This window comes from Chrysoperla carnea, chromosome 4 (genome assembly GCF_905475395.1).
Source record: "Chrysoperla carnea chromosome 4, inChrCarn1.1, whole genome shotgun sequence".
NCBI lineage: Eukaryota > Metazoa > Arthropoda > Insecta > Neuroptera > Chrysopidae > Chrysoperla > Chrysoperla carnea.
In genome coordinates this window covers 354,630-378,172 of record NC_058340.1, presented here as the reverse complement: position 1 = coordinate 378,172, position 23,543 = coordinate 354,630, and the positions used below count along the sequence as shown (strand labels likewise).

General features: G+C 29.2%; 1 protein-coding gene across 1 annotated transcript; it reads right to left on the bottom strand.

Annotated features, from left to right (window-relative positions):
• Positions 1-17,570: 17,570 nt before the first annotated feature.
• On the bottom strand, positions 17,571-21,145 carry LOC123297523 (GILT-like protein 1). The gene is made up of 5 exons (XM_044879217.1): positions 21,008-21,145; positions 20,738-20,875; positions 18,892-19,065; positions 18,680-18,826; positions 17,571-17,712 (listed from the first exon to the last, which is right to left on the bottom strand). The coding sequence occupies exons 1-5, from the start codon at positions 21,071-21,073 to the stop codon at positions 17,608-17,610; spliced, it is 630 nt and encodes a 209-aa protein (XP_044735152.1). The 5' UTR covers positions 21,074-21,145; the 3' UTR covers positions 17,571-17,607.
• Positions 21,146-23,543: the final 2,398 nt, after the last annotated feature.

Sequence of the window (23,543 nt, the reverse complement as noted above, 5' to 3'; positions counted from 1 at the left end):
ATTTGATTTGTCAGTTACTGTGAACCAGACCAGCTATTTTTATTTTTAAATATTAATAAAGCAAAATAATAAAAAAGTAATAATTTTGTTGGCAAAATAAAAATGAAACCCCCATCAAGTGAAATACGATATACTCGAAGTAAAGGCATGATTAAAGAAGGTAATGAAAATGAAAAAGATATATATCCAGTTACTGATCAAGACAAAAATGTTAATCCTATAGAACGATATTTTTGGAAGTAAAAAGTGTGTATGTACTAGAATCGATATTTTTGGAAATAATTATGTGTAAGTTCTATTTGTATCTCAAACTATAATGGTACAGTCAATCTGGCATTTTGACTGGAAAAAATTTCAATGGTGAATCTGAGGTTATAGATCGTTAGGGGGGCATGTAAATAACTTTAAACAAAATTAAGAGAATTTTTCGTTCCGCTGTTTTTGAGAAAATCCAAAAAAATTTGGGAATGCGTTTTTCTCGGAATCTATTGGTTTAAGGGAAAAGTTTTTCAAATAAAAAATGTAGAAGACATTGTCAGCTACATTTAATGTCATAGACCTTTTCATCATGTCATATGCGCAAGTGCAGAATTTATTTTTTCGTACTTTCGGACAGCAATAAGTAGGACTAAGATAGAAGATTGTTTAAATAAAAGTTGAAGCTAATTTTGAGTCATACAACTTTCTCATTTACACTTTTACAACAAAATCATTTTTTCTTAATGAAAATCGTGAAAAACCCCTTTTTTGGTACTTTAGCACCACCTACTTTTTGTAATTTACCTCGTATGACGTTGCTACAATGACATAAAATGTAGCTGACAATGTCCTCTACATTTTTTATTTGAAAAATTTTTTGGATTTTCTCAAAAACAGCGGAACGAAAAATTCTCTTAATTTTTTTTAAAGTTATTTACATGCCCCCCTAACGATCTATAACCTCAGATCCACCATTGAAATTTTTTCCAGGTCCGGCTTTTTTCTCGTCTAGATTGACTGTATTATAAATGTTGATATATTAACTATTCTGGCACCCACAGAAAGAGGGAGAAGGGGATACAATTAATTTCACTTCGAAATAAAATTCACGAAAAGATATAACAATTTCCTCTTTTCTCGAGATCTAGTAGTACCCCCTTAAGAGTTTGACTTGGTAATAATTTTCAAATACTAATAAAATATTCGTTAAATTGTAATTTAAACTTTCCGTAGGTACTAATATTAATTTACATCATTGAATCCTCCGTCAGTGAATATGTTCAACAGCATTGGCATTTGGAACATGTCCCTAAATGGAAATAATTTTTTCTTTATTTTTCCCGTTTTTCATTTTATTCTCATTTATTGTTATATAATTTAAATTTAATATTACAATAGTTTTGAAATGTTTGTATAATTTAGTAAAACAATAATATAATCCATAAATGTATTACATTTTTTTTATTTAATTTTTTCAGTTTTTGCGCACAACTGCTCGAAAACAGTTTTTATAGGTTTTTTTTTTTAAAAATACGCTTTGTATAAAAAAAAGTTTCGAACAAAAAATGCGTAACTTTTAATTTCGAATCGATCTAGCCCAGTAAGATGTCAAAAAATTATAAAATAAAATATTTTTTGGAAAAAAACTGTTAAAAATTGCTTATTTTGAATCGCCCATATCTCTTTGAAAAAAATATATTTTTAAACGACTTTTAGTGAAAAGTTTGTCCTTAATATGCGTGCTATTTTTTTAAACGTTTTCTGTGTTTAAAATTTTCTTTAATAGTTGCCTGAATATGTGCGGATATTGCGCGCTTGATTAATTGATCGAAAACATGCGAAATATCGGTCGAAAAATCAGTTGTGAAACATTTGGAAGCACTATATTAATTATTTTTTCAATTTTTTATGTAATATAATTGCTTCTAGTTGATATTTTATACTATTAGTGAGGTCTTAGTTATGGATGGAGGTTTTTTTCCTCACAAATTTGTTTGGACATTTCGTAAAACTGTGCTAGAAATTTTAAAATTGTTTCCAAACTGCGAGCAAAATCGTTTTTTTTACGGTCATCCGGATGATGCTAGAGTACTAAGTCAGTAGAACGTATGCATTGACAATTGAAAAAAACCCGCTCTTAAAACAGAATTTGACTGATAATAATACGCCCAAAAGAAAAATTTTTTGCAGATCACGCGAGAATATTTATTTTGTTTATAACGCTACTCGAAAGAAACTACTTTAAATAGCAATTTGCATTTTTTTGTTGTCTTTTATAACTTTAGGTAATTCTCTCAAAAATGACGGAAAAAAATGTGTGGAAAAGCACTGACACTGTTTTATAGGAAATGGATGCTTCCACCTAAGAGTTATAAATTTTACCTTTGTCCTATTCCAGGGAATTAAGGGTTTTTCTAAACACAATAATTAATTTTAAGTAAGTCCTGTCGTGGAAGCGCCCATATTATATAAACTTCTTTAAAATGTGATGCAGACAGCATTTGCACGATATATCACACATATTCATGTTAATATGACTGTTATAATAATAATTATAATAATTATTATTGGTAATATGCCAAAAAAGTTTTTATCTGAACTAATATTTTCATATATTTAATAATAATTAGAATGTTAATGTCATATTCATGACTTTTTATATTTCAATAAAATATGACAAATACATACGAACCCATAATAGCTGAAACTCATTGAACTAAAAATTTATTGTCATCTAATTCAAAAAAATGAAATAAAAGTTAAATAAATTAAACAAACGCTTTATTAAACACACAATATAGTCTAGTCTATCTATTTTGAGCACAGCACTTTTACGAGATGCCCAAACCAATTTGTGAAAAAAAACCTCCATCCATAACTAAGACCTCACTAATAGTATAAAATATCAACTAGAAGCAATTATAATACATAAAAAATTGAAAAAATAAATAATATAGTGTTTCAAAATGTTTCACAACTGATTTTTCGACCGATATTTCGCATGTTATCGATCAATTAATCAAGCGTGCAATATCCGAACATATTCAGGCAACTATTAAAGAAAATTTTAAACACAGAAACGTTTATAAAAAAGCACGCGTATATGAGCTATTGGAATTTAAAGAAACATGGCTTTTGGTCGATAAAAGCGATTTTTGCCCGAACTTTTCAATATTTTTCAAATTTGCAAAAACGATCTTCTTGGGCATATTAAGAACAAACTTTTTACTAAGGGTCGTTTAAAAATATATTTTTTCAAAGAGATATGGGCGTTTCAAAAAAATGCAATTTTTAACAGTTTTTATTTTTTTGACATCGAACTGGGCTAGATCGATTCGAAATTAAAAGTTACGCATTTTTTGTCCGAAACTTTTATTACAAATCGTATTTTTTAAAAAAACCTAAAAAAAACTGTTTTCGAGCAAATTTGGCAGCCATTTTGAATGTCATCCGGTAATTTAAAAGTGTAAAAAAATAGTGCATTGAATTCTACGGAAAATTTACGACTTTTTACATGTATTGGTTTGCTGTATCTCGATGTTACTAAAATTTAACATTGTGCTCAAAATAGATAGACTAGACTAATAAGTAACTCAAGTGTCGTCCAAACATATTATATTTTGTAGCTTAGATGTTTTTAAGAAAAACAAAGGTCCTATAAATGGAGAGAAGATTTACGGGCCTTATAAAATGAAAAAAACACACATATGGAGTAACTCGCTGTTGAAACTCGCTTGTCACATATTTCAACTGGTACTTCCACGTATCTCTAATAACGGAAAAGAAAATAGATATTTGTGAAAATAAAAAGAAGATAGATATTTGTGATAATATTTGTGAATAACAATAATCATTAAATTATTTTTATTTAAAAATATAATATTCGATTTTACAATTTAAAATGTTGATTTTTCATGAAGTACGAGATTGTAATTTCTGGGGGAAAATGGCAATTGAATTTGGCATATAAAAAATTATGAATGATTATTTTGTATCTTACCCATTTGCCAAAATCTTCATTTTACGAAAAATGATACCGACATCTTTATGAATTTTCAGCTTATCCGGGATTTTTACCAAGTAAAGCTTTTATTATGTTTATTGTAATTGGATAAATAAAGGAGATTATAATATGAATCCTGATATTAGTTTTTACAAAACAAAAACAAAAATAAAAGACATAAAATAAAATAATAAATAAATGAAATGAAGTTATGAAATATAAAACCAAATAATATCATATAAAACCTTGTGTCGTTTGTACGGTACGTATATACGTATAATAATTATCAGATTATCACAATTCACCACTTTAAAACAATAGAAACGAGGAAAGCATGAAGGTTATAAAGAAGGAGAACGATCGCTACGTGTTAAAGCATTAGCGCGTCTGTCCCTGAAAATTTGTAGAGTTTATAGTTCATTTTTCAGCCACCAGCCGCGCTGTCATCAAGAAGTAGTATCTGCGAAGTTAGCTGTTTATGAGTACAAATAGATGAAGTTAGTTGCATAATGTACAAATTGATATATCATTTCAAATTAGCGCACAACAGCCCGCTTTTATTGATACTACTTAGCGGTCGCAGCGCCTCGCTTATTTTATCTATATTTCGGGGACAATATTTTCTATAGCGATCGTTCTCCTTCTTATAACCTTCATGGAGGAAAGTATACTACTTCAACTCCCAAAAAATAACATACACAAAATACAAAAACAAATATAATAATAATAATAATAATAATAAGAAACAACAAATTTTATGATAATGTCTTCATATACACACACAATGAAATTATTATAAAACACTTGGAAATGTTTATGTTTGTTGTTTTTTAACGTTTTTATTTTCAAACAAATTTGAATATATTACATATCTATATCTATAACTCCATAATATAATAATAGGTAGTGTACATTCACAAGTTATTATACAAACAAGTGAAAACAAACAATTGACTGAGTTAATTGTTGAAATATCATGCATAGTCAGTGTTGATTTCTTTATCACATTACACATACAATACATGTGACACATACATAACTGATAATCAACTATAGTACATATTAAAAAATTTCCGCCTAATTGGTGCCCTCACGGGTAAACAGTGATGTTTACGAAAAAATGTTTCAATCAAAAGTTGTTTAATTTTTTATAAAGAACATTTTTTATATTTAAACTTTTGTTCTATCTCTAACGGTTTACAAGATAGGTCCTACGGACCCAAGACCCAATTGACCTATGATGCTCATTTACGAAATTAACCTCACTATTTATGTCGTGAGTACGCTGTAAAAATTAATCAGCTCGATATCTTTTTTCGTTTTTGAGTTATCGTCTCCACAGACGGACGGACGGACGGACGGACAACCGGAAATGGACTAATTAGGTGATTTAGTGAACACCTATGACAAAATTTTTTTCCTAGCATCATTATTTTTAAGCGTTACAAACTTGGGACTAAACTTATTATACTATGTATATTTCATACATGGTATAAAAATACACAAGGAAGCGTTTGAATGGACTTACGACGTGTCTTATTGAATTCTAAATGTAGAGCAGAGACCAGATATGAAAATAGAGTGATATTACGTGCAAACGTTATTATCAAATAATAATATTTGTTTTTATACCAAGGGTTAATTTATTTTAATGATTTTTGAAATGAATATCGAAAAACGTTAAAACTCTCTTTCCATAAACTAACAAAATTACGAAACAAATACAAGATGGTACTATATATGCAGGGACAAATATTTTTTATTCCGATTAATTTACAATTAAATTACCGGCTTATTATGAGCCTATTAAAAATATTTTTGAATCATTATTAATAAGTTTCTTTGCTAAGTTAATTGTCAAGTAAGCGAAACATCAAATATCTTACTATATTGTATTTTGAATTATGTGAGCACTAGCTGTGAACAACCCGCTTTGATGGACAACGTCAATTTTAAATTCCTTATTTCTTATTATTTTGGCGCGGAATCCTAATTTTTGGGCAAAAGTCCTAACTGTACCCTGCCACTCTTCGCTGTAGGACGATATGACTGCCTAGAGAAATAGATGGCAAGTATCTAGTAAATTTTATGAAATATGATAAACCCTCGATAAATATGTCTAAGAAAGTATGTCTATAAACTCAAAAACTTACCGATTCTATCGTATGGTAGCCAAATTTGGGGAGCACAAAAAATTGTATATGAAAATGAAGTATTTTGTAATAAATTTTATAAGAAAATATTAGGGATAGCAAAATCATAATGCAACAGCGTTGTTCTAGTAGAAATTGGAAGAAAACCGATTGCAGCACATTTTGTCTCATTATCTTTGGCTTATAATGGAAGAATTAAAAATGGCAACAACAAAAAATTACAACAAGCAGGTCTTGCATGCGAATTAGAAACTTATATAAAAGAACAATTGAAAGTTATGGAAATAACATTTGAAAATTGCGACAATTACACAAACACAAGAATAAATGCAGATGTTTCATGCATATCCCATTTCGAGCACTATACCTTAGTATATCAAATAGAGACATAAGGAGAATCCTTGCTTCGTTCAGACTAAACACTTACAACAATGTTCGAAATTCATTAGGAGACAAGATGTGTGTTTTTGTAGTGGGCTAGAATCTAGACAACATTTACTTAAGGATTGTGAAGGTAGCCAGAGGAACAGAAAGAGACAAAGTTTTTGCAATAGGATTGAATAACCTAACGAAATTTTGAATGTTTCTGATTATGATAAAGCAGTATTAGTGACGACTTATATAAATTTCATACTATCGAAGAGAACAAGTTTTTTGTTGTTATGACCAAGTTGCACATTAAAATATGACAATTAGAGCCATTCTGCCTGATTTTTTTTTATTATTAGGCTAAAAAGAATTTTATGTTATTTTATATAATTTTTACGTTATTTTGTACTATGTAAGTGTACTATTTAATTTTGTACTATTTTGTAACACACACTGTAATTTTGTAATGATTGATTTGCTTTTTGCATGAAGGTTATAAGAAGGAGAACGATCGCTATAGAAAATATTGTCCCCGAAATATGGATAAAATAAGTGAGGCGCTGCGACCGCTTAGTGGTATCAATAAAAGCGGGCTGTTGTGCGCTAATTTGAAATGATATATCAATTTGTACATTATGCAACTAACTTCATCTACTTGTACTCATAAACAGATAACTTCGCAGATACTACTTCTTGATGACAGCGCGGCTGGTGGCTGAAAAATGAACTATAAATTCTACAAGTTTTCAGGGACAGACGCGCTAATGCTTTAACACGTAGCGATCGTTCTCCTTCTTTATAACCTTCATGGCTTTTTGTATATCAATAAAGAATATAAATAGGTATATATAAAAAAATAGCCTCAAAAAACGTATAAATTTGCAATTGAATCCAAGGTACATCACTCGCCCATTTTTTACCAGTCACTTACACAGATACACTGATAGAATGAAAACTTGTGTGAAATGCTATATTATTTAGTTATTATTATAATAAGTAAAGTACTTTAAATAAGATTACTAAAATATTAAAATTACATTGTTTGGTCATAAATGTGTAATAAAATTTTATGAAGAAGCAGCTTAGAGTCAAGAGAATAAACACACCAACCAAGGAACAGAACCAAGCCCAACGAAGGAACGAACTTAATTGTTTATAATAATAATAATAATAATAATGATATGTACACTTTTTGCTTTTAAAGTACAACACATATATATCTTAACAAAATGGATGGTGGTATACAAAATGAAATATAACTTCCTACTGCATTGTTTCTTTGTTTTCAACTCGTTTGCACGTTCACGACGACAGGAAACAAAATTTACAAGAAAACTCTGACGGTGACTATTAATTACATTAAGTTTCAACAACTTATTACCACTATGGTACACGTACCATACTCTGATTTCTGTAGAAAAATAATAATTTTTCATTTAATTTCTTTTAGTTTGTTTGAAATGTTACCTCTATATAAAGAAGAAAAAAAAAGATTAGGTAATAGTGGCTCCGGTTAAGATTAGGTGAAGAAAAAAAACTTCACGACCAACTTTTTTCGGGCCTAAATCGAAAAATATCGATCCTAATGAAAAACTGATAAGTACAAAAATAGTAGAAAATTTAATTTCAAATAACTTTGGTAATAACCATTTTTCGTGCAAAGTTGAAAATAAACGAGTTATTTAATAAACAAAAATGCAAACTATGTCAAAACAGTGTTTGAAAATATATAATACCTACTTACTAATTGACGTCACAGCACCATTCATTTAACTTTGTGAGTTTCCGGACCATTTTCGCCAATTTGAATTTTAATGATTTTTATTATTTTTTTTCTCGATATCATATATAGTATGTAATCCTACTAAATTTCGGCCATATTTTTCAAATTTATGACCAAAAATAACCTAGCTCTCTTAGATTTCAAGAATGTTGAGGTCTGGTCCCGGAATTAAGCACATAAGTGATAACTAGCGAAAAACTGACATCACAGCTGAAAAGAATGACCCAAAATTAGTGGGTTTCAAAAAAAATTCCAATAAGATCGGATCAAAATTGCCTGTGTTATTAAAAAAAATCGAATTTTTGAACTTGATGACGTCATCAAAATTCAAAATATTTAATTTTGCTCTATTACATCGAAATTTTATCCAATTTTGAAAAACCAAGTATGTAATTCTACTAAATTTGGGCCATATTTTTCAAATTTATGATCAAAAATAACCTAGCTCTATTAGATTTCAAGAATGTTGAGGTCTGGTCCCGGAATTAAGCACATAAGTGATAACTAGCGAAAAACTGACATCACAGCTGAAAAGAATGACCCAAAATTAGTGGGTTTCAAAAAAAATTCCAATAAGATCGGATCAAAATTGCCTGAGTTATCTAAAAAAATCGAATTTTTGAACTTGATGACGTCATCAATATTCAAAATATTTAATTTTGCTCTATTACATCGAAATTTTATCCAATTTTGACAAACCAAGTATGTAATTCTACTAAATTTTGCCATATTTTTCAAATTTATGATCAAAAATAACCTAGCTCTATTAAATTTCAAGAATGTTGTTGTTTGTACTAGATGGTACAAACACACATGGTATATATTTTGTGTGTACATTTTTTCAACTATCGAAAAATAGATTGAAGGTAAATAATATCCATGTAATTTCCATATTCGTATAAAAAAAAAATAATAATTTATGCACAGGTAAGGTTGACAAGGTCGTGTTTAATAATTATACCACAATTATTATTTCAATAACGTTTTGATCGTTTTATTAGATCTTCATCAGACATCGAAAATCAACAAAATACATGCAAACTAGTATAAAATATATTCACAATTATGTTTACGGAGACCACCCACATCGTTATTTGTTAATCTTTATTTATTAAATTACAAACATATTTACAATTACATTTTTGATGTGAGTGGAATCGGTTACGTCTATTCTATTGACTGACCTATATATCAATAACTGAATAATTTGAAATTAATATAATGAATTAATATTTGAAACATGAAATATTTAATTGGGTAAAGTTGATAAAGTCTACTTTATTTTAATAGGATTTTATTATAAATATAATTGTAGAAACCTATCTTCTCCAACACAATTTTTAATAAATAAACTTTATGATATAATTAATTATCCAATTATATCGTCAAAACGACCTTCTTAATCCAATATATTAACATTTATAATGAATTTCGAAATAAGCAACAGTGAAAGTAAAGAGAAAGTCATTTCGAATTTACGTATTCGCTCCGAGCGTGAGTTTTGTTTCCATGGTAACGTTACACTACTTTAATTATAGAATTGTTTTTTCCTAGCATCATTATTTTTAAGCGTTACAAACTTGGGACTAAACTTAATATACTATGTATATTTCATATATACATGGTATAACAAGAGACTATTTTATTTAAAATTTCTGAAGATAATTTGTTGGGTTTACTCGGCTGCTGCGTAAAGAATGTTTATAAATTAATTGGAGAATAATAAGGAATAAGTTTTGATGATAAGCTCTATATCTGAATCCCTACACCCATTTTATCAAAACATCTAATATTTAAATTAAAAACAAATTGAATTAAGATGAAAAAACATTAAAGTTATCATTGTTATGCGCTCTGAACAACAATTTATATGTTATTGTGTTATATAGTGGAGTGCCTGGGAGTTTTGACCTCAGATTTCCGTAATAGTGAATGAATTTGTATGGTCGATGTGGGATTGTGTTTTTACACCATGTATATATGTTATATACATAGTATATTAAGTTTACTTCAAAGTTTGTAACGCTTAAAAATAATGATGCTAGGAAAAAAATTGTGTTCATAAAATCACCTAATTAGTCCATTTCCGTCCGTCCGTCCGTCCGTCTGTGGACACGATAACTCAAAAACGAAAAAAGATATCGAGCTGAAATTTTTACAGCGTACTCAGGACATAAAAAGTGAGGTCAAGTACGTAAATAAGCATCATAGGTCAATTGGGTCTTGGATCCGTAGGACCCATCTTGTAAACCGTTAGAGATAGAACAAAAGTTCAAATGTAAAAATTGTTCCTTATCAAAAATTAAACAACTTTTGTTTGAAACATTTTTTCGTAAACATCACTGTTTACCCGTGATGGCGCCAATTGTAGGCGGAAATTTTATAATATGTACTATACTTGATTATCAGTTATGTACGTGTCACATGTTTGTATGTGTAATGTGGTAAAGAAATCAACACTGACTATGCATGGTATTTCAACAATTAACTCAGTCAATTGTTTCTTTTCACTTGTTCATATATATTATAAGCTAAACATTCAATATTTTTTATTTTTCATTAACTATCTCGAATATCCGAGCTTTTTATGTTTTTAATACTACAGGAGCTCCACTAATAATAGTAGGTGTATTGGTGGTTGAAATATTAATAGGGTTGTTTGGTGTTCAGGTAGTTTAGTTAATTAGACAAATTTTAATAAAGTATATAAGGACTTTTGTAGCAGATACACAGAACGCAGAGGAAATCATTATTGTATAATAATTTGATTATCAAATGATAATTATTTCCATTATCAATAATGAAATGATAAATTTATTGTTTTTATTCAATTTCAAATTATAATATAATAATTTATATATGATTTACAGCTTGATACATCCTTTTGTTATTGAAAATTGTACTGCAATAGTAGTGGCACAAGGTTAGGGGGCTCGCTTCATATGAAGGGGTGGCTATAAGCTTCGTTTATGATACATAAAATACTCTTCATATAACCAATATAGCTACAAAACCCATCGGCATATGACTATCTATAATATCTATATAACATCATTTTATTGAATGATCTAAATGCTTTTGTTAAATATATGCAAACCTGTCTGAAGTAATGGACACTCCCAGTAAATGTTTTGATGTACCAAAAGCCCGTCGAATCGATTGTAGGGAACAAAAAAATGATAAAATACTTACCTTTAAAAGTGTTTTGCAATAAATATTCGCTCCGTGCGTGAGTTTCGTTTCCATGGTAACAATACACTACTTCAATTATAGAATTGTATGGATGTATATATAATTGTATGGATTGAATTTAAGACTTACATTGAAAATTAAATATTATTGTCTCACAAATTTAAATAAATAATTATGATAATTTACATTTGAAAAATAATATTTGTGCAATTTGATTTCTTATTTTCATAATTTTTAATGCATTAAGTTTAATTAATTCGTGTTTTACAATAATTTTAATTTGACATTTCTATAACATTAACATGTAAAGAACTGCAAATTAGTAATAACAGCCCCCTTTAACGACAACATTTTTCACTGGAAGCGCTGGCATCGATTTTATTGTCCCTACCATGACTACGCACACAACGAATACTAGTAACCGTATACCGTTGTGTAGTTTCCATAGTTACGAAATTATTATCATAAACATTAGAAGACATCAATAAATTTTCTTCACACATATTATCCATAATTAATTAATAATCTTTCACATATTATCCATAATTAATAAAATTTAATAAAAATGTACGTACACAAATTTTACTTGTAGGTTTAATAACAGTCAGATATTAATATGTTGCTTTTTTCCGTTTTCAGGGATCCAAGTTGGAGAGCAGTTGGTTTAACCTATTTAAACGTATCTAATATAGCTGGAAGAATAATCCGAAACTGTCTTAAAAAGGAATATTTAAAAGAGGCTAAATTACGGAATTCAGTCAACATTAAAATTACAAAATGGTTTCAAGGTCAATCAGAAAAATCTGCATCTGAATAAATTTGTTTTGTAAATGGGATACAAAAAATAAATTAAATATAGCAATAATACGAGCATAATTATTAGTGTGTAAACATTGATCATCAGTCGAAGGATTAGAAAGGATTCTATGGGAACAAGATTGTTGACACAAAAGTTGTCAAAGAGGTATAATTTATGACAAACACTTAAAAATTTCGTTCAGTAGTTTTTGTCAAAACTATAAAAGTAAGAGATTGCTAATTTGTGAACGGTTTTGAATAGCATATCTGTTGATCCACATTTCAAACCAACTCCATCCCATAGTATTAAAAAGATGAATAGGGGGAGTTTTGGAAATAAAAATTCGAACACTGCACAGTTTTAAAAAATTCACCCTGTTTAAGAAAATAAGTATAGGGGACAAATTGGGTTTTTCAATTTGAATTTATGATAAAAGCATAACGATCAAAAGAAGCAACAAGTGCTTCTCTTCTGTTGGGTACTGCAACAAAATGCAGCATCCCAGAAAAAGGCTGAAAGACCTCGATTAAATCGTTTACACTTGTAGTTATAGTACTTAAAGTCATCCAGGGCATCAAGTTAAGCCTCCCCTATGTTTTTTTTTGTACATTTACTTAGACCTGTATATCTTTTCCCCACCGCTAAATTGATAAATTTTAGGCTAACAAATCCAATAGATCTTGATGACCCAACCAGAACCCTTCCCCCATCCTTAAAAAAAGAATTATCTGAATCCTCGTAAGTTAAAAGAAATGAGACTTTATTTATTTGTTGGGTATTATTTACTGTTCGATCGTTTTGATATCGTAAATAAATTAAGGTATAAATTAAGCACAAAAAATTGGAACACCAGGTATGTATGTATCTAAAACTTGTGGACTTTCATAATTTTCAATTTAAATAATTGGGTAAGCTAAACTTCATTTTCATTGTTTTATTTCATAAACTAAAACATGTAACTGTACAATTATTCTACATACGAGAAACAATTTCTAAGTAGGTAAGACGTATTTATTGTTATTAATTCTCTAAAGAACATTGTACTGCCTTTAAATAAACGAATTATATTTACAATATAAATATAAATAGCGTTTTAAAACATTTATATATAGGTATGTTAATATTTGTAATTGTGAAGATTGTATAATTGTGTTTTCAACAGATCACCCCCAAAAAAACTTAAAACATTATCTTGGAACAATTCCAATAACAATATAACACATACATTGTGAGACAGCGCTGCGCTGGCGTATCTACTTGCACATTTATTATATTGGATACAAGAATTAAATGTTTCAACTGAACTAGGTGACAAAGGTTGAATGTGTGTTTAGAATTCATTATGAACTTTTGTGCAATGAATAAAAGTTTGATATGACCAAGCAGAACTGGACAACATTTATAAACACACGTTTTTTAATCCTAATATATGTGTCCGCGTTCATCTTCAGTGATGGATTTAGGCCTAGGCCCGTGAGGCCCGGGTCTAGGGCGGCAAAATTTATGAAATGCCAAAATTTTAGAGTCACAAGAAAGTCAAGACAATCAATTATAAAAATTGGTTCAGAATAGTTTTTATAAAAAATTTTCGATAGAAAATATTATAATCCAATTCATTAATCTACTTCTCAACCTGTGCGGGTAAGATGTTAATTTTTTAATCGATCAATGATATTCCTTATCGAGTAATGTTCTTTACTTTCTGTTCCTTTACTGAGATTAATCTCACGTGTATGAAGTATTTTGAAATTATTTAATCCAAATGACTTCTCAATTTGTTTTTAGTGTGATGTCCCTGATTAAAAAAAAAGTATGGAGACAAAGAAAAAAGTATTGAAAAGTATTGGTTTTCTAGTCAATCTAATACTTTTTAATACTTTTTTCTTAGTCTCAATATTTTCTTTTAGAATTTTCAGTTAAAAGTGCCAGAACATTTTTGTTTATAAATATAAATTTTTTTGATAATTTATCTGAAATAGACACGAATGATTTAAAAAATCTTGCCAATAAACTAATCAGTAAGTATCCTGATGATTTGGGAGAGACGTTAGGCAATGAATGCATTCATTTACATTGTCAACTCAAAGATTCCTTGGCAAATATGGAAGATGTACGCTCTGCACAAAAAATATGCAAAGTATTGTATTCACGGAATCTTCGAGATGTTTATCCGAATGTGGACATTGTTATCCGTATTTTTTTGAGTATTCCGGCTACAAATTGTTCTGGAGAAAGATCTTTTTCTACTCTTAAAAGGGTAAAAACCTATTTACGAGCAAGCATGGGCCAAGATAGACTTAATGCACTTGCATTACTGTCTATTGAAGCCCAACTAGTCCAAGAAATTAATTACGACGACATAATTGACGTTTTTGCACGGACCAAAGCCAGGAAAAAGAAATTTTATAGTGAAAGAGTAAATAGACTAAATAGAAGTGTTCTAAATTTAAGATTTAGATTTACGTAAATAGTTTTAATTATAGTTTAATAATACATACTATAAATTCGATTAGGTGACTATCACTGGGTAGTTGCCATTCATGTTATCTATTCATCAGACTTATTTATAGTTCCTATAGGAACTGATAATAGAATACTAGGATGCAAAAAAAAAAAAAAATTTGTTCTTTGCAGTATCAAGTTTTGAAATTTGTTGCACAGGCCCAAGTAGACAACAGGGGAGACAGCGAGAGAAAAAGAGTGTTTTGTAATTTAAAAAAAAAAAAAACGGACATATCTGGTTAGTTCATTTGTTTAAAACTATGGCATACATGCTAAAACATTTATAGGTAGGTGGTTATAGATAAACTCTAGAATTGCATATAGCAATACTCTGGTTCTTGTAGTCAGAGCAGCTAAATAATTCTAAAAATATATCCATACATGTATGAATGAACAGAAAACATAACAAGAAACAAAACAATTCATTCCGTTTGCAGATTGCAACAACCAATATACATACTAACATACTAACATACATATACGTCTATATATATAAGAATGGAAGCTGACTGATCGATCAACGCACAGCTAAAACCGCTGGGTCTAAAAGCATGAAACTTTGTACAAATGTTCCTTAAGGTACGTAAGTGTGCACTACATGAAACGATTTTCGGAAATTCATTCCTGTAGTGGTTGAAATGATTGTTGGGATGTTTGTACGAAACTTGGTTAATTTGGAAGTAAATGTTAAAAATGATATATGACCATGGTTCAAAACAAAAGTTTCTCTGTATTACTCTTTAAAAAAAAATCTTTAAGGTAGTTCCAGCATGAAATCAATTTTCGACAGATTTGGCCGAATTTTTTTTCTCGGGTTTATAATAGCTTTATTTATGAATTCCTAAAATTTCATAATTTTTGGCCGTTTAGATCGCGAGATATTTAAAGACAAAGTTCGCGATTTTGAGGGTCATGTCCCATTTAAAGCATGTAAAATGTCCGGTCTCTCCAACTATTTTTTATGATATTATTATATATTGAAGAAAAAGTAGAAAAAAATGTTTATACAATAAAATTCTAAAAAAAAAATTTAGAAATTAATTTTCACTTTCGAGATATTAATTTTGACGTAAATTGATCGAAATTGGGACGTTGGCATAATTATTTCCCATTTTAAACGGTCAAAATTTCTGAAACTTTGGGAATTAATAGTAAGCATTATTAAATTCTTAAATTTAATTTTTCGTTAAATTCTGTCGAAAAGAAAATTGTACCATTGCTTTAACATAGAAACTGCAAATACCATGCTGGAAATACCTTAAGGGGGAAAAAGGTGGTGAAAGTTGATATGAAACTTTGTCATTTTTGAAGTTGTAAATGTAAAACTAGGTATATAAGTTAATGGTTTGAGAGGTTTATAGATAGTTACAAAAAATTAAAACCTATAACGCGGTAGTCTTTGTTTTTAAAGTAGAAATTTCCCAGCAAAGCGGGCGGGTGTCTGCTAGTTCATTCATGCATACGTACATAACAGACGTACAACAATATAAATGTATAACGGTCTTTTTTGTCATTCTCTTATGGGGTAAATACAATTACAATACACTCACAACAACTTAAATTATTGGCATGCATTATACATATAAAAATGCAATATAAAAGCTTTCGATGTGAGACTTTTTCTAATGTGTGAATTGAAACCAGTTTTTATTGATTCAACCCGCAATATTATCATTTTCCTTCCCTCATTCAATACATTATTATTACTATTATTATTTTTTCCTTTTGTTGTTGGTCGTATTTTACATTTAATTAAGAGAAAAGTGTAAAAAATGGTTTTCTGTCTTTTTTAAATGTCACCTCATATTGGATATAAAATTCGTTCTATATCTTTTTAGCCGACTCAGAGCTTCAGAAATAATTTACACAAACTTTACTATATATTTTGCATTTTTTATATATAACTACAAGACTAACGGAGGATGCATGATATGTGTGATCCTGGTGGATGGCTAGGGTCTTAAAACAATATAAGTGGTGGATATGAAATGCCAAATTGTCTAAGCCGCAGCAATTTTAGATTCTATCACAACAAAAAGAGTATCTAAAACGATGTGAGAGCATAAAGTTAGGCTTACATTCTTTGTAGTAACAAACTATCATAATTTTTTCAACGCCAGAATCACGAATGAAATTTTTTGCTTTCGTATATTGTGGAATTCTATTGTAAATCGTTCAAGAGACACTTCCAGTAAATTTTTCGATGTACCAAAAACACGTCGAATCGATTGTAGGGACCAAAAAAATGAGTCTTTAAATAAAACGATAATATAATGTAGTTAAAATTATTGTTATTTTTGTTACTTTGTTATTGCTAATGTTGCAAACTGTTCTGTCAGAGTTGTTTGCTTGGCTGACTCCGACTCCAAAAATAACAATAATTTTAACTGCATTATATTATCGTTATTTTTTTACTTTTTAGTGCATATTAATTTATTTTGGAAAAGATTTTCTTTTAAAGTCGGTTTTCTTTTTGTTAAAAGTTTTTTTTATTTTCTTTGTTTACCTGAAATAACTTACATTATCCCACACGTTCATACATCCTTAATTATCTACAAAACTATCCTATGTTTAGTCTGACCTACAAACAATATCCGGCTAATGTTTTATTCTTAAGAAACCAAAAATTAAGTCATAAAATTTAACCTATTATTTCAGTTAGTAAAATCGTCCTGCGAGAAAAAAATATTTTACGTATGGAAGTAGTTGTCTTAGAATTTACAAAGCGATAAAATAATATTAAAAAGGTATGAGAAGCAAAAACACAATTGTGTATAAAATAATATTTTATTCATTTTCTATAAAAATAGATCACACAAGCATGTCTTTATACAAATTTTCCACATTCGGCTGGTTTTGGTTCTGATAGTTGGGAACATAACACTTCTTCAAAATTTTTTAATGCTTTATTTTGCAATTCTTGATTGTAAACCTGAAAACAAAACGGAAAAATAAGCGATTTTTAGGTATAGTTGATGATCATGCTTTTTTTTCTAGTATAAAAGAAAATCAGTTTATTTTTCGATAGAATATATCACAAGAATGATTAAATTTATGGAAATAGTTACAAATTTTCAATGTTATTATATCGCAAATTGAAAAACACTAAATACACTATTAGATTATATTCGCATAAATGAATAGGCGGCAATTTTATAATATGTACTATACTTGATTATCAGTTATGTATGTGTCACATGTTTGTATGTGTAATGTGATAAAGAAATCAACACTGACTATGCATGGTATTTCAACAATTAACTCAGTCAATTGTTTGTTTTCACTTGTTTTAATGTTTTTTAACACCTCGAAATAGTAACCACCATGGTAGTACGTCATCCGGCTGTATAATCAAAAAATTTAAATTTATAAGCAATTATCATACAAAATATCAGCGCATTTGTTAACACAACAGGCTGACATCATGACTATATAATAATTAATTATCATTTTTTGAGTGTTTTTGTCAAAATACACGCAAAATTTGAAATGGTAAAATTTCAGTGCATTTTCATGCCACTTGAATAAAAATTTTGGGTTTGGATGTTATTCCTGCATTTCATTAATTGAGAAATTTCATAATTGGTATTGCAAGTCTGGGCTTAAATGGTGTAAATTTGAAGTAATGAAATTAATTATTAACTTATATTATACTAAGAACAAATATTACAAAAAAAAAAGAATAAAATCTAAATTTCCCTACAAGTTTCCCTTTTACCTCATTCGAATGCAGATCGATACTAAATGAAATTGTAGGAGTTAATAATCCTGCACAATAAGTGCATGTTATGGATGTCGATATATTATTATATCTTTCCAAACAGACAACTTTTAGACAGCAAACATTTTAAAATATTCCACTCTAAATAAAATTCTAAAAAACTATTTTATTAACTTACGCTATTAAATATAATTGTAGGAACAAATGATATGTTTGGCCTCACTGCATGTGTACGATCGCCATATTGGGCTAAATAATTAGCACCTTCTTCTGTCTTAGAACAAGTATCAATAGTAGCCCAATATAAATCACTTTCTTTTCCACACTAAAATTTAGAACTTAATTAGTACAAATTATCTTATCAAACACTTTAATCTAAAAATGTTTAACCTTGGATCCTGCATAAGTTGGATTGGAATCGCTTAAAACGCAGTTAATAAACTTAAGTTTTTGTTCTTCAGAAGCTTTTTCATCATGTAATACGCAAGCTTGTACAGTATTTGCAAAACACTCATTCGGCCCGTGTTGGCAGTTGAAAACCCATTTTCCTGTTTGATTGGAGTGCTGAAATTAACATAACGTACTGAAATCAGTATTTTTTTTAATTTTCTATTTTCCGATGTATTATCACATATTTATATAATGAATTGCAAATTAACCAAAAATGGTAGAATCTTTGAGAAAATGAGAAAATCATCCTCAAAGGAACTCTCAAAAAATGCACCTTTTTTAGAAATGGTAGAAGGATGTGTGGAATTCTGCGGAAAATTTACGACTTTTTACATGTATTCCCTGGTGGAAAAAATATTTGAAAAAAGAATAAGTCTTAATAAGTCTTAGGAAACTCTGAAAAAGTCTTAGAAACTTTAAAAAAGTATTAAGAACTCTGAATAACTCTGAATTAGACTATTCCGAAAACGTTGAGAAATTCAAAGTTCCTAAGACTTTTTCAGAATTTCTTATTCTTTCTTCAAATATTTTTTCCACCAGAGGGTTGGTTTGCTGTATCTTGACTTTGGCTCGAAAAATGTAGATTGACCAGTCTAATATGAGTTGTAGGAATGGCTACTGCGATTTTTTTTCCATATCATAGAAAATGAATACATTTCGACCATCAAAATGCTTGCCAGTTAGTTTGTTGATAGGCTGGCTCTTGTATTATTACAGTAAACTATAACTCTATAATGTGTATCTGGGTCTTCTTTTGGTATTTTCACCCCGACTATACAATGGCGAGGGTGATGTGTTCTAAACTACTTATCATAATTTGACAAATGAGGTATCATTAAAAGGTTCTTGATTGTCCGCTGGTTGTAGACTGTCTGGCGTCACATTAAATTGAAAACGGCGCTCTCTAGAGGACATAAAGCCATGATAGCACTTTTCACATATATATATTTTGTTATAGTGTCTCACGAAATTATGATCCCAAATTGGTTTAATTAAAATAAAGTTCGAAAACTAAAATCCCGACAATTACAGAATCGCGCTCTTAAAAGTGTTCATCTGATTCATCTGAAATTGTTATGGTAAGTAAAATCGTCATTACAGTCCGGGGACCTCTAAGATTAAACAGTTTTCCACAGGAACGAAAAGAGGTTCCCCGATTGTAGGGATGATTTGATTTATCATAACAATTTCAGCGTGGTTCTGTAATAGTCGGGGTTTTAACTTTATTTTATTAAATATTTGTTTCAATTACTGATTTTAGATTTTCCTGAGGTTAATTTATTGACAGAATTTTATAACCAACTAGCTGTAAACTACCCGCTTTGCTGGGCAACATTCCCACTTTCACGTTCAGCCGTTTAGGCATGATAGAGCAAAACTCCCAGCAAAAACTATAAAAAAATCACTAACTCAATTCAGTTTTCTGCCTACTTCCTACCCCCTAAGTACGATGACGTGATCATTTTGATCTTATATCCGTTTTTAGGTAACCATCTATTACCTTACTAAATTTCATCAAAATCTGTTCAGCCGTTTAGACGTGAAAGAGCAAAAGTCCCAACAAAAACGACTAAAAATCACTAACTCAATTTAGTTATCTGCCTACTGCCTACCCCCTAAGAACGATGGCGTGATTATTTATAGCCTATGACCATTTCTAGGTTATCATCTATCACCATACCAAATTTCATCAAAATCCGTTCAGCCGTTTAGGCGTGAAAGAGTAACAGACAGACAGGCAGACAGAGTTACTTTCGCATTTATAATATTAGTATGGATGACATACCGTAGCTTTACCATATGGTAACAGATCCACATTGAAATATGCTCCTAGTTTAATGTATGTCGGATAAAATTGCTTGGTGTAAAATTGTTGACTATCATAACATAATGCTTCATAATAAACAGAAACTGTTGGTTTTTTCTAAAATAAAAAAACAACATTGAATTGATATGATTGTTTTTACAACAAATTAATATTTCTACGATAAATATAATTAATAATTTAAAATTAAACAATCAATAATGCTAACTATTGATTAAGAATTATACATACTGCTGATGTTGACGTAATAGTCACAAACAATGTAATTAAAACACAGAAATATATTTTGAGGAACATTTTAACAGAGCAATTCGATTGAAATTAAATTCTACTGTGTACAACTATTTATTCAATTTAGTTAATAAAACAAAAAAATACAAATTTTTCATATATTTTTAATCTATTTTAATGGTTTATCTACAACAAATAATTTATCAGTTTACAAAAAATATTAAAAATATAGTGTAAACGTCATGCTACCTCTATATGTATAAGTTATATTTTAATTTGTTATATCGAATTTGGGTTAAAAACTTTAACATAAAATAAAAACAAGTAAAAACAAACAATTGACTGAGTTAATTGTTGAAATACCATGCATAGTCAGAGTTGATTTCTTTATCACATTATACATACAAACATGTGACACATACATAACTGATAATCAAGTATAATACATATTATAAAATTTTCGGCTAATTGGCGCCCTCACGGGTAAACAGTGATGTTTACCAAAAAATGCTTCAAATAAAAGTTGTTTAATTTTTGATAAGGAACATTTTTTACATTTGACCAAGACCCAATTGACCTATGATGCTCATTTACGAACTTGACCTCACTTTTTACGTCCTGAGTACGCTGTAAGAATTTCAGCTCGATATCTTTTTTCGTTTTTGAGTTATCGTGTCCACAGACGGACGGACGGACGGACGGACAACCGGAAATAGTCTAATTAGGTGATTTTATGAACACCTATGACAAAATTTTTTTCCTAGCATCATTATTTTTAAGCGTTACAAACTTTGGACTAAACTTAATTTACTATGTATATTTCATATATACATGGTATAAAAATTTATTTGTTTGTTTCTATAATATAATATTTCGCATCTCCTCACTATTGTTGTCTGTACATAGAGGTAAAAGTCGATAGATCATTTGTTAATGATATGTGAACGCTAAATATCACTTAAATTTCGGAATTTTTATACTTATGTGATAAACATATCATTAATTAAACTATTTTTTCATGTAGTGATTTGATATATTTTTATCTCCTTTTCAACACAATAGACATGTTGAATAAAATTGTGGAATTGGTTTAATTTCACAAAACGACCAGCATTTAAATCAAAAAAATGTTTAATTTAAAATAAATTGAATTGAATTTACAAGTTTTAGTGTCTATATCCCTAATCTGCCAAAAACTTAACTGAAATTAGACTAAGTACAATTAGACTAAAGTATATTTTGTACAGTGAATAGCAAAATTCTTAAAATCAGTCATCTTTATATTTAATGAAAATGATGAGCTACGTGATCTGGCAAAGGGTTCATTTTTTTGCTGCCGTAACATTATTCTCGGGGTTGCGATCTTAACATTATTCTCGGATAATTTAGATTTGAAATAAACATCGATTGACATTAAATTTAGTAATAAAAAAAACTTTTAACAAAAAGAAAACCAACTTCAAAAGAAAATCTTTTCCAAACAAATTAATATTCACTAAAAAGTAAAAAAATAAAAATAAAATAATGCAGTTAAAATTATTGTTTTTATTGGAGTCGGTGTCAGCCAAGGAAACAGCTCTGACAGAACAGTTTGCTACATTAGCTTGGCTGACACCCACTCCAAAAAAAAACAATATTCATTTGTTTTGGAAAAGATTTTCTTTTGAAGTCGGTTTTCTTTTTGTTAAAAGTTTTTTTTATTTCGTGATTTTTAGTGAATCTGAAGTACACTAACTAATTTTTCACTAAAATAGGACCATCGAAATCGGTTGACGTGATATTGAGTTATTCGTCGTCTTGTCGTGCATAAGGAATGCAAATTTAAGACTTTTATGGTTTTCTCATGGATGGCGTTGTCAGAACTAGACCCAAATGAAATGGGACCACACGGGAAGCACCAGCTTTCAAATAGATAATGAATCATCGAAATCGGTTGACGTGATATTGAGTAATTTGTACTCTTGTCGTGCATAGTGAATGCAAATTTAAGTCTTTTATGGTTTTCTCATGGATGTCGTTGTCAGAACTAGACCAAAATGAAATGGGACCACACGGGAAGCACCAGCTTTCAAATAGATAAAAAATCATCAAAATCGGTTCACCCATTCAAAAGTTCTGAGGTAACAAACATAAAAAAAAAATATACGGTCGAATTGAGAATCTTTTTTTTTTTGTTTGAAGTCGGTTAAAAAGTAATATACTGCCGTACGCTCTGGTACAACAAGTACTTGTTACCTTCTTATTCTATATTTAATAGTAAGAACCTTGACTACAGTGGTTGGTACAAGTACAAAATATATTTATTGTTAAATGTTTCATAAAACTATAGTCTTAATAATAGTTTACTTTATATTATTTCATTGGCTCAATACTTCTAAAACAAGCAAACAAACGTATAACTAGAGTACTCTATTAGCGTGTTGTATCTTGTTTCTTTGTTTTGGTTGGAAGTATAAATGAAACAAATGGGCAATTAAAAATGTACGAAAGAAAAATCTCGTTAAATTATTACTTAGTTGTTTTCATAAAATGTTCG

What these genes read in the sequence shown, in the direction of transcription:
- LOC123297523 (XM_044879217.1), bottom strand. Translation starts at nt 21,073, where the DNA reads ATGTTCCTCAAAATATATTTCTGTGTTTTAATTACATTGTTTGTGACT. An exon ending in CTATTACGTCAACATCAGCA is followed by an intron (nt 20,876 to 21,007) that starts GTATGTATAATT and finishes TTTTTATTTTAG; the next exon opens with AAAAAACCAACAGTTTCTGT. An exon ending in CTACAATTATATTTAATAGC is followed by an intron (nt 17,713 to 18,679) that starts GTAAGTTAATAA and finishes TTTTGTTTTCAG; the next exon opens with GTTTACAATCAAGAATTGCA.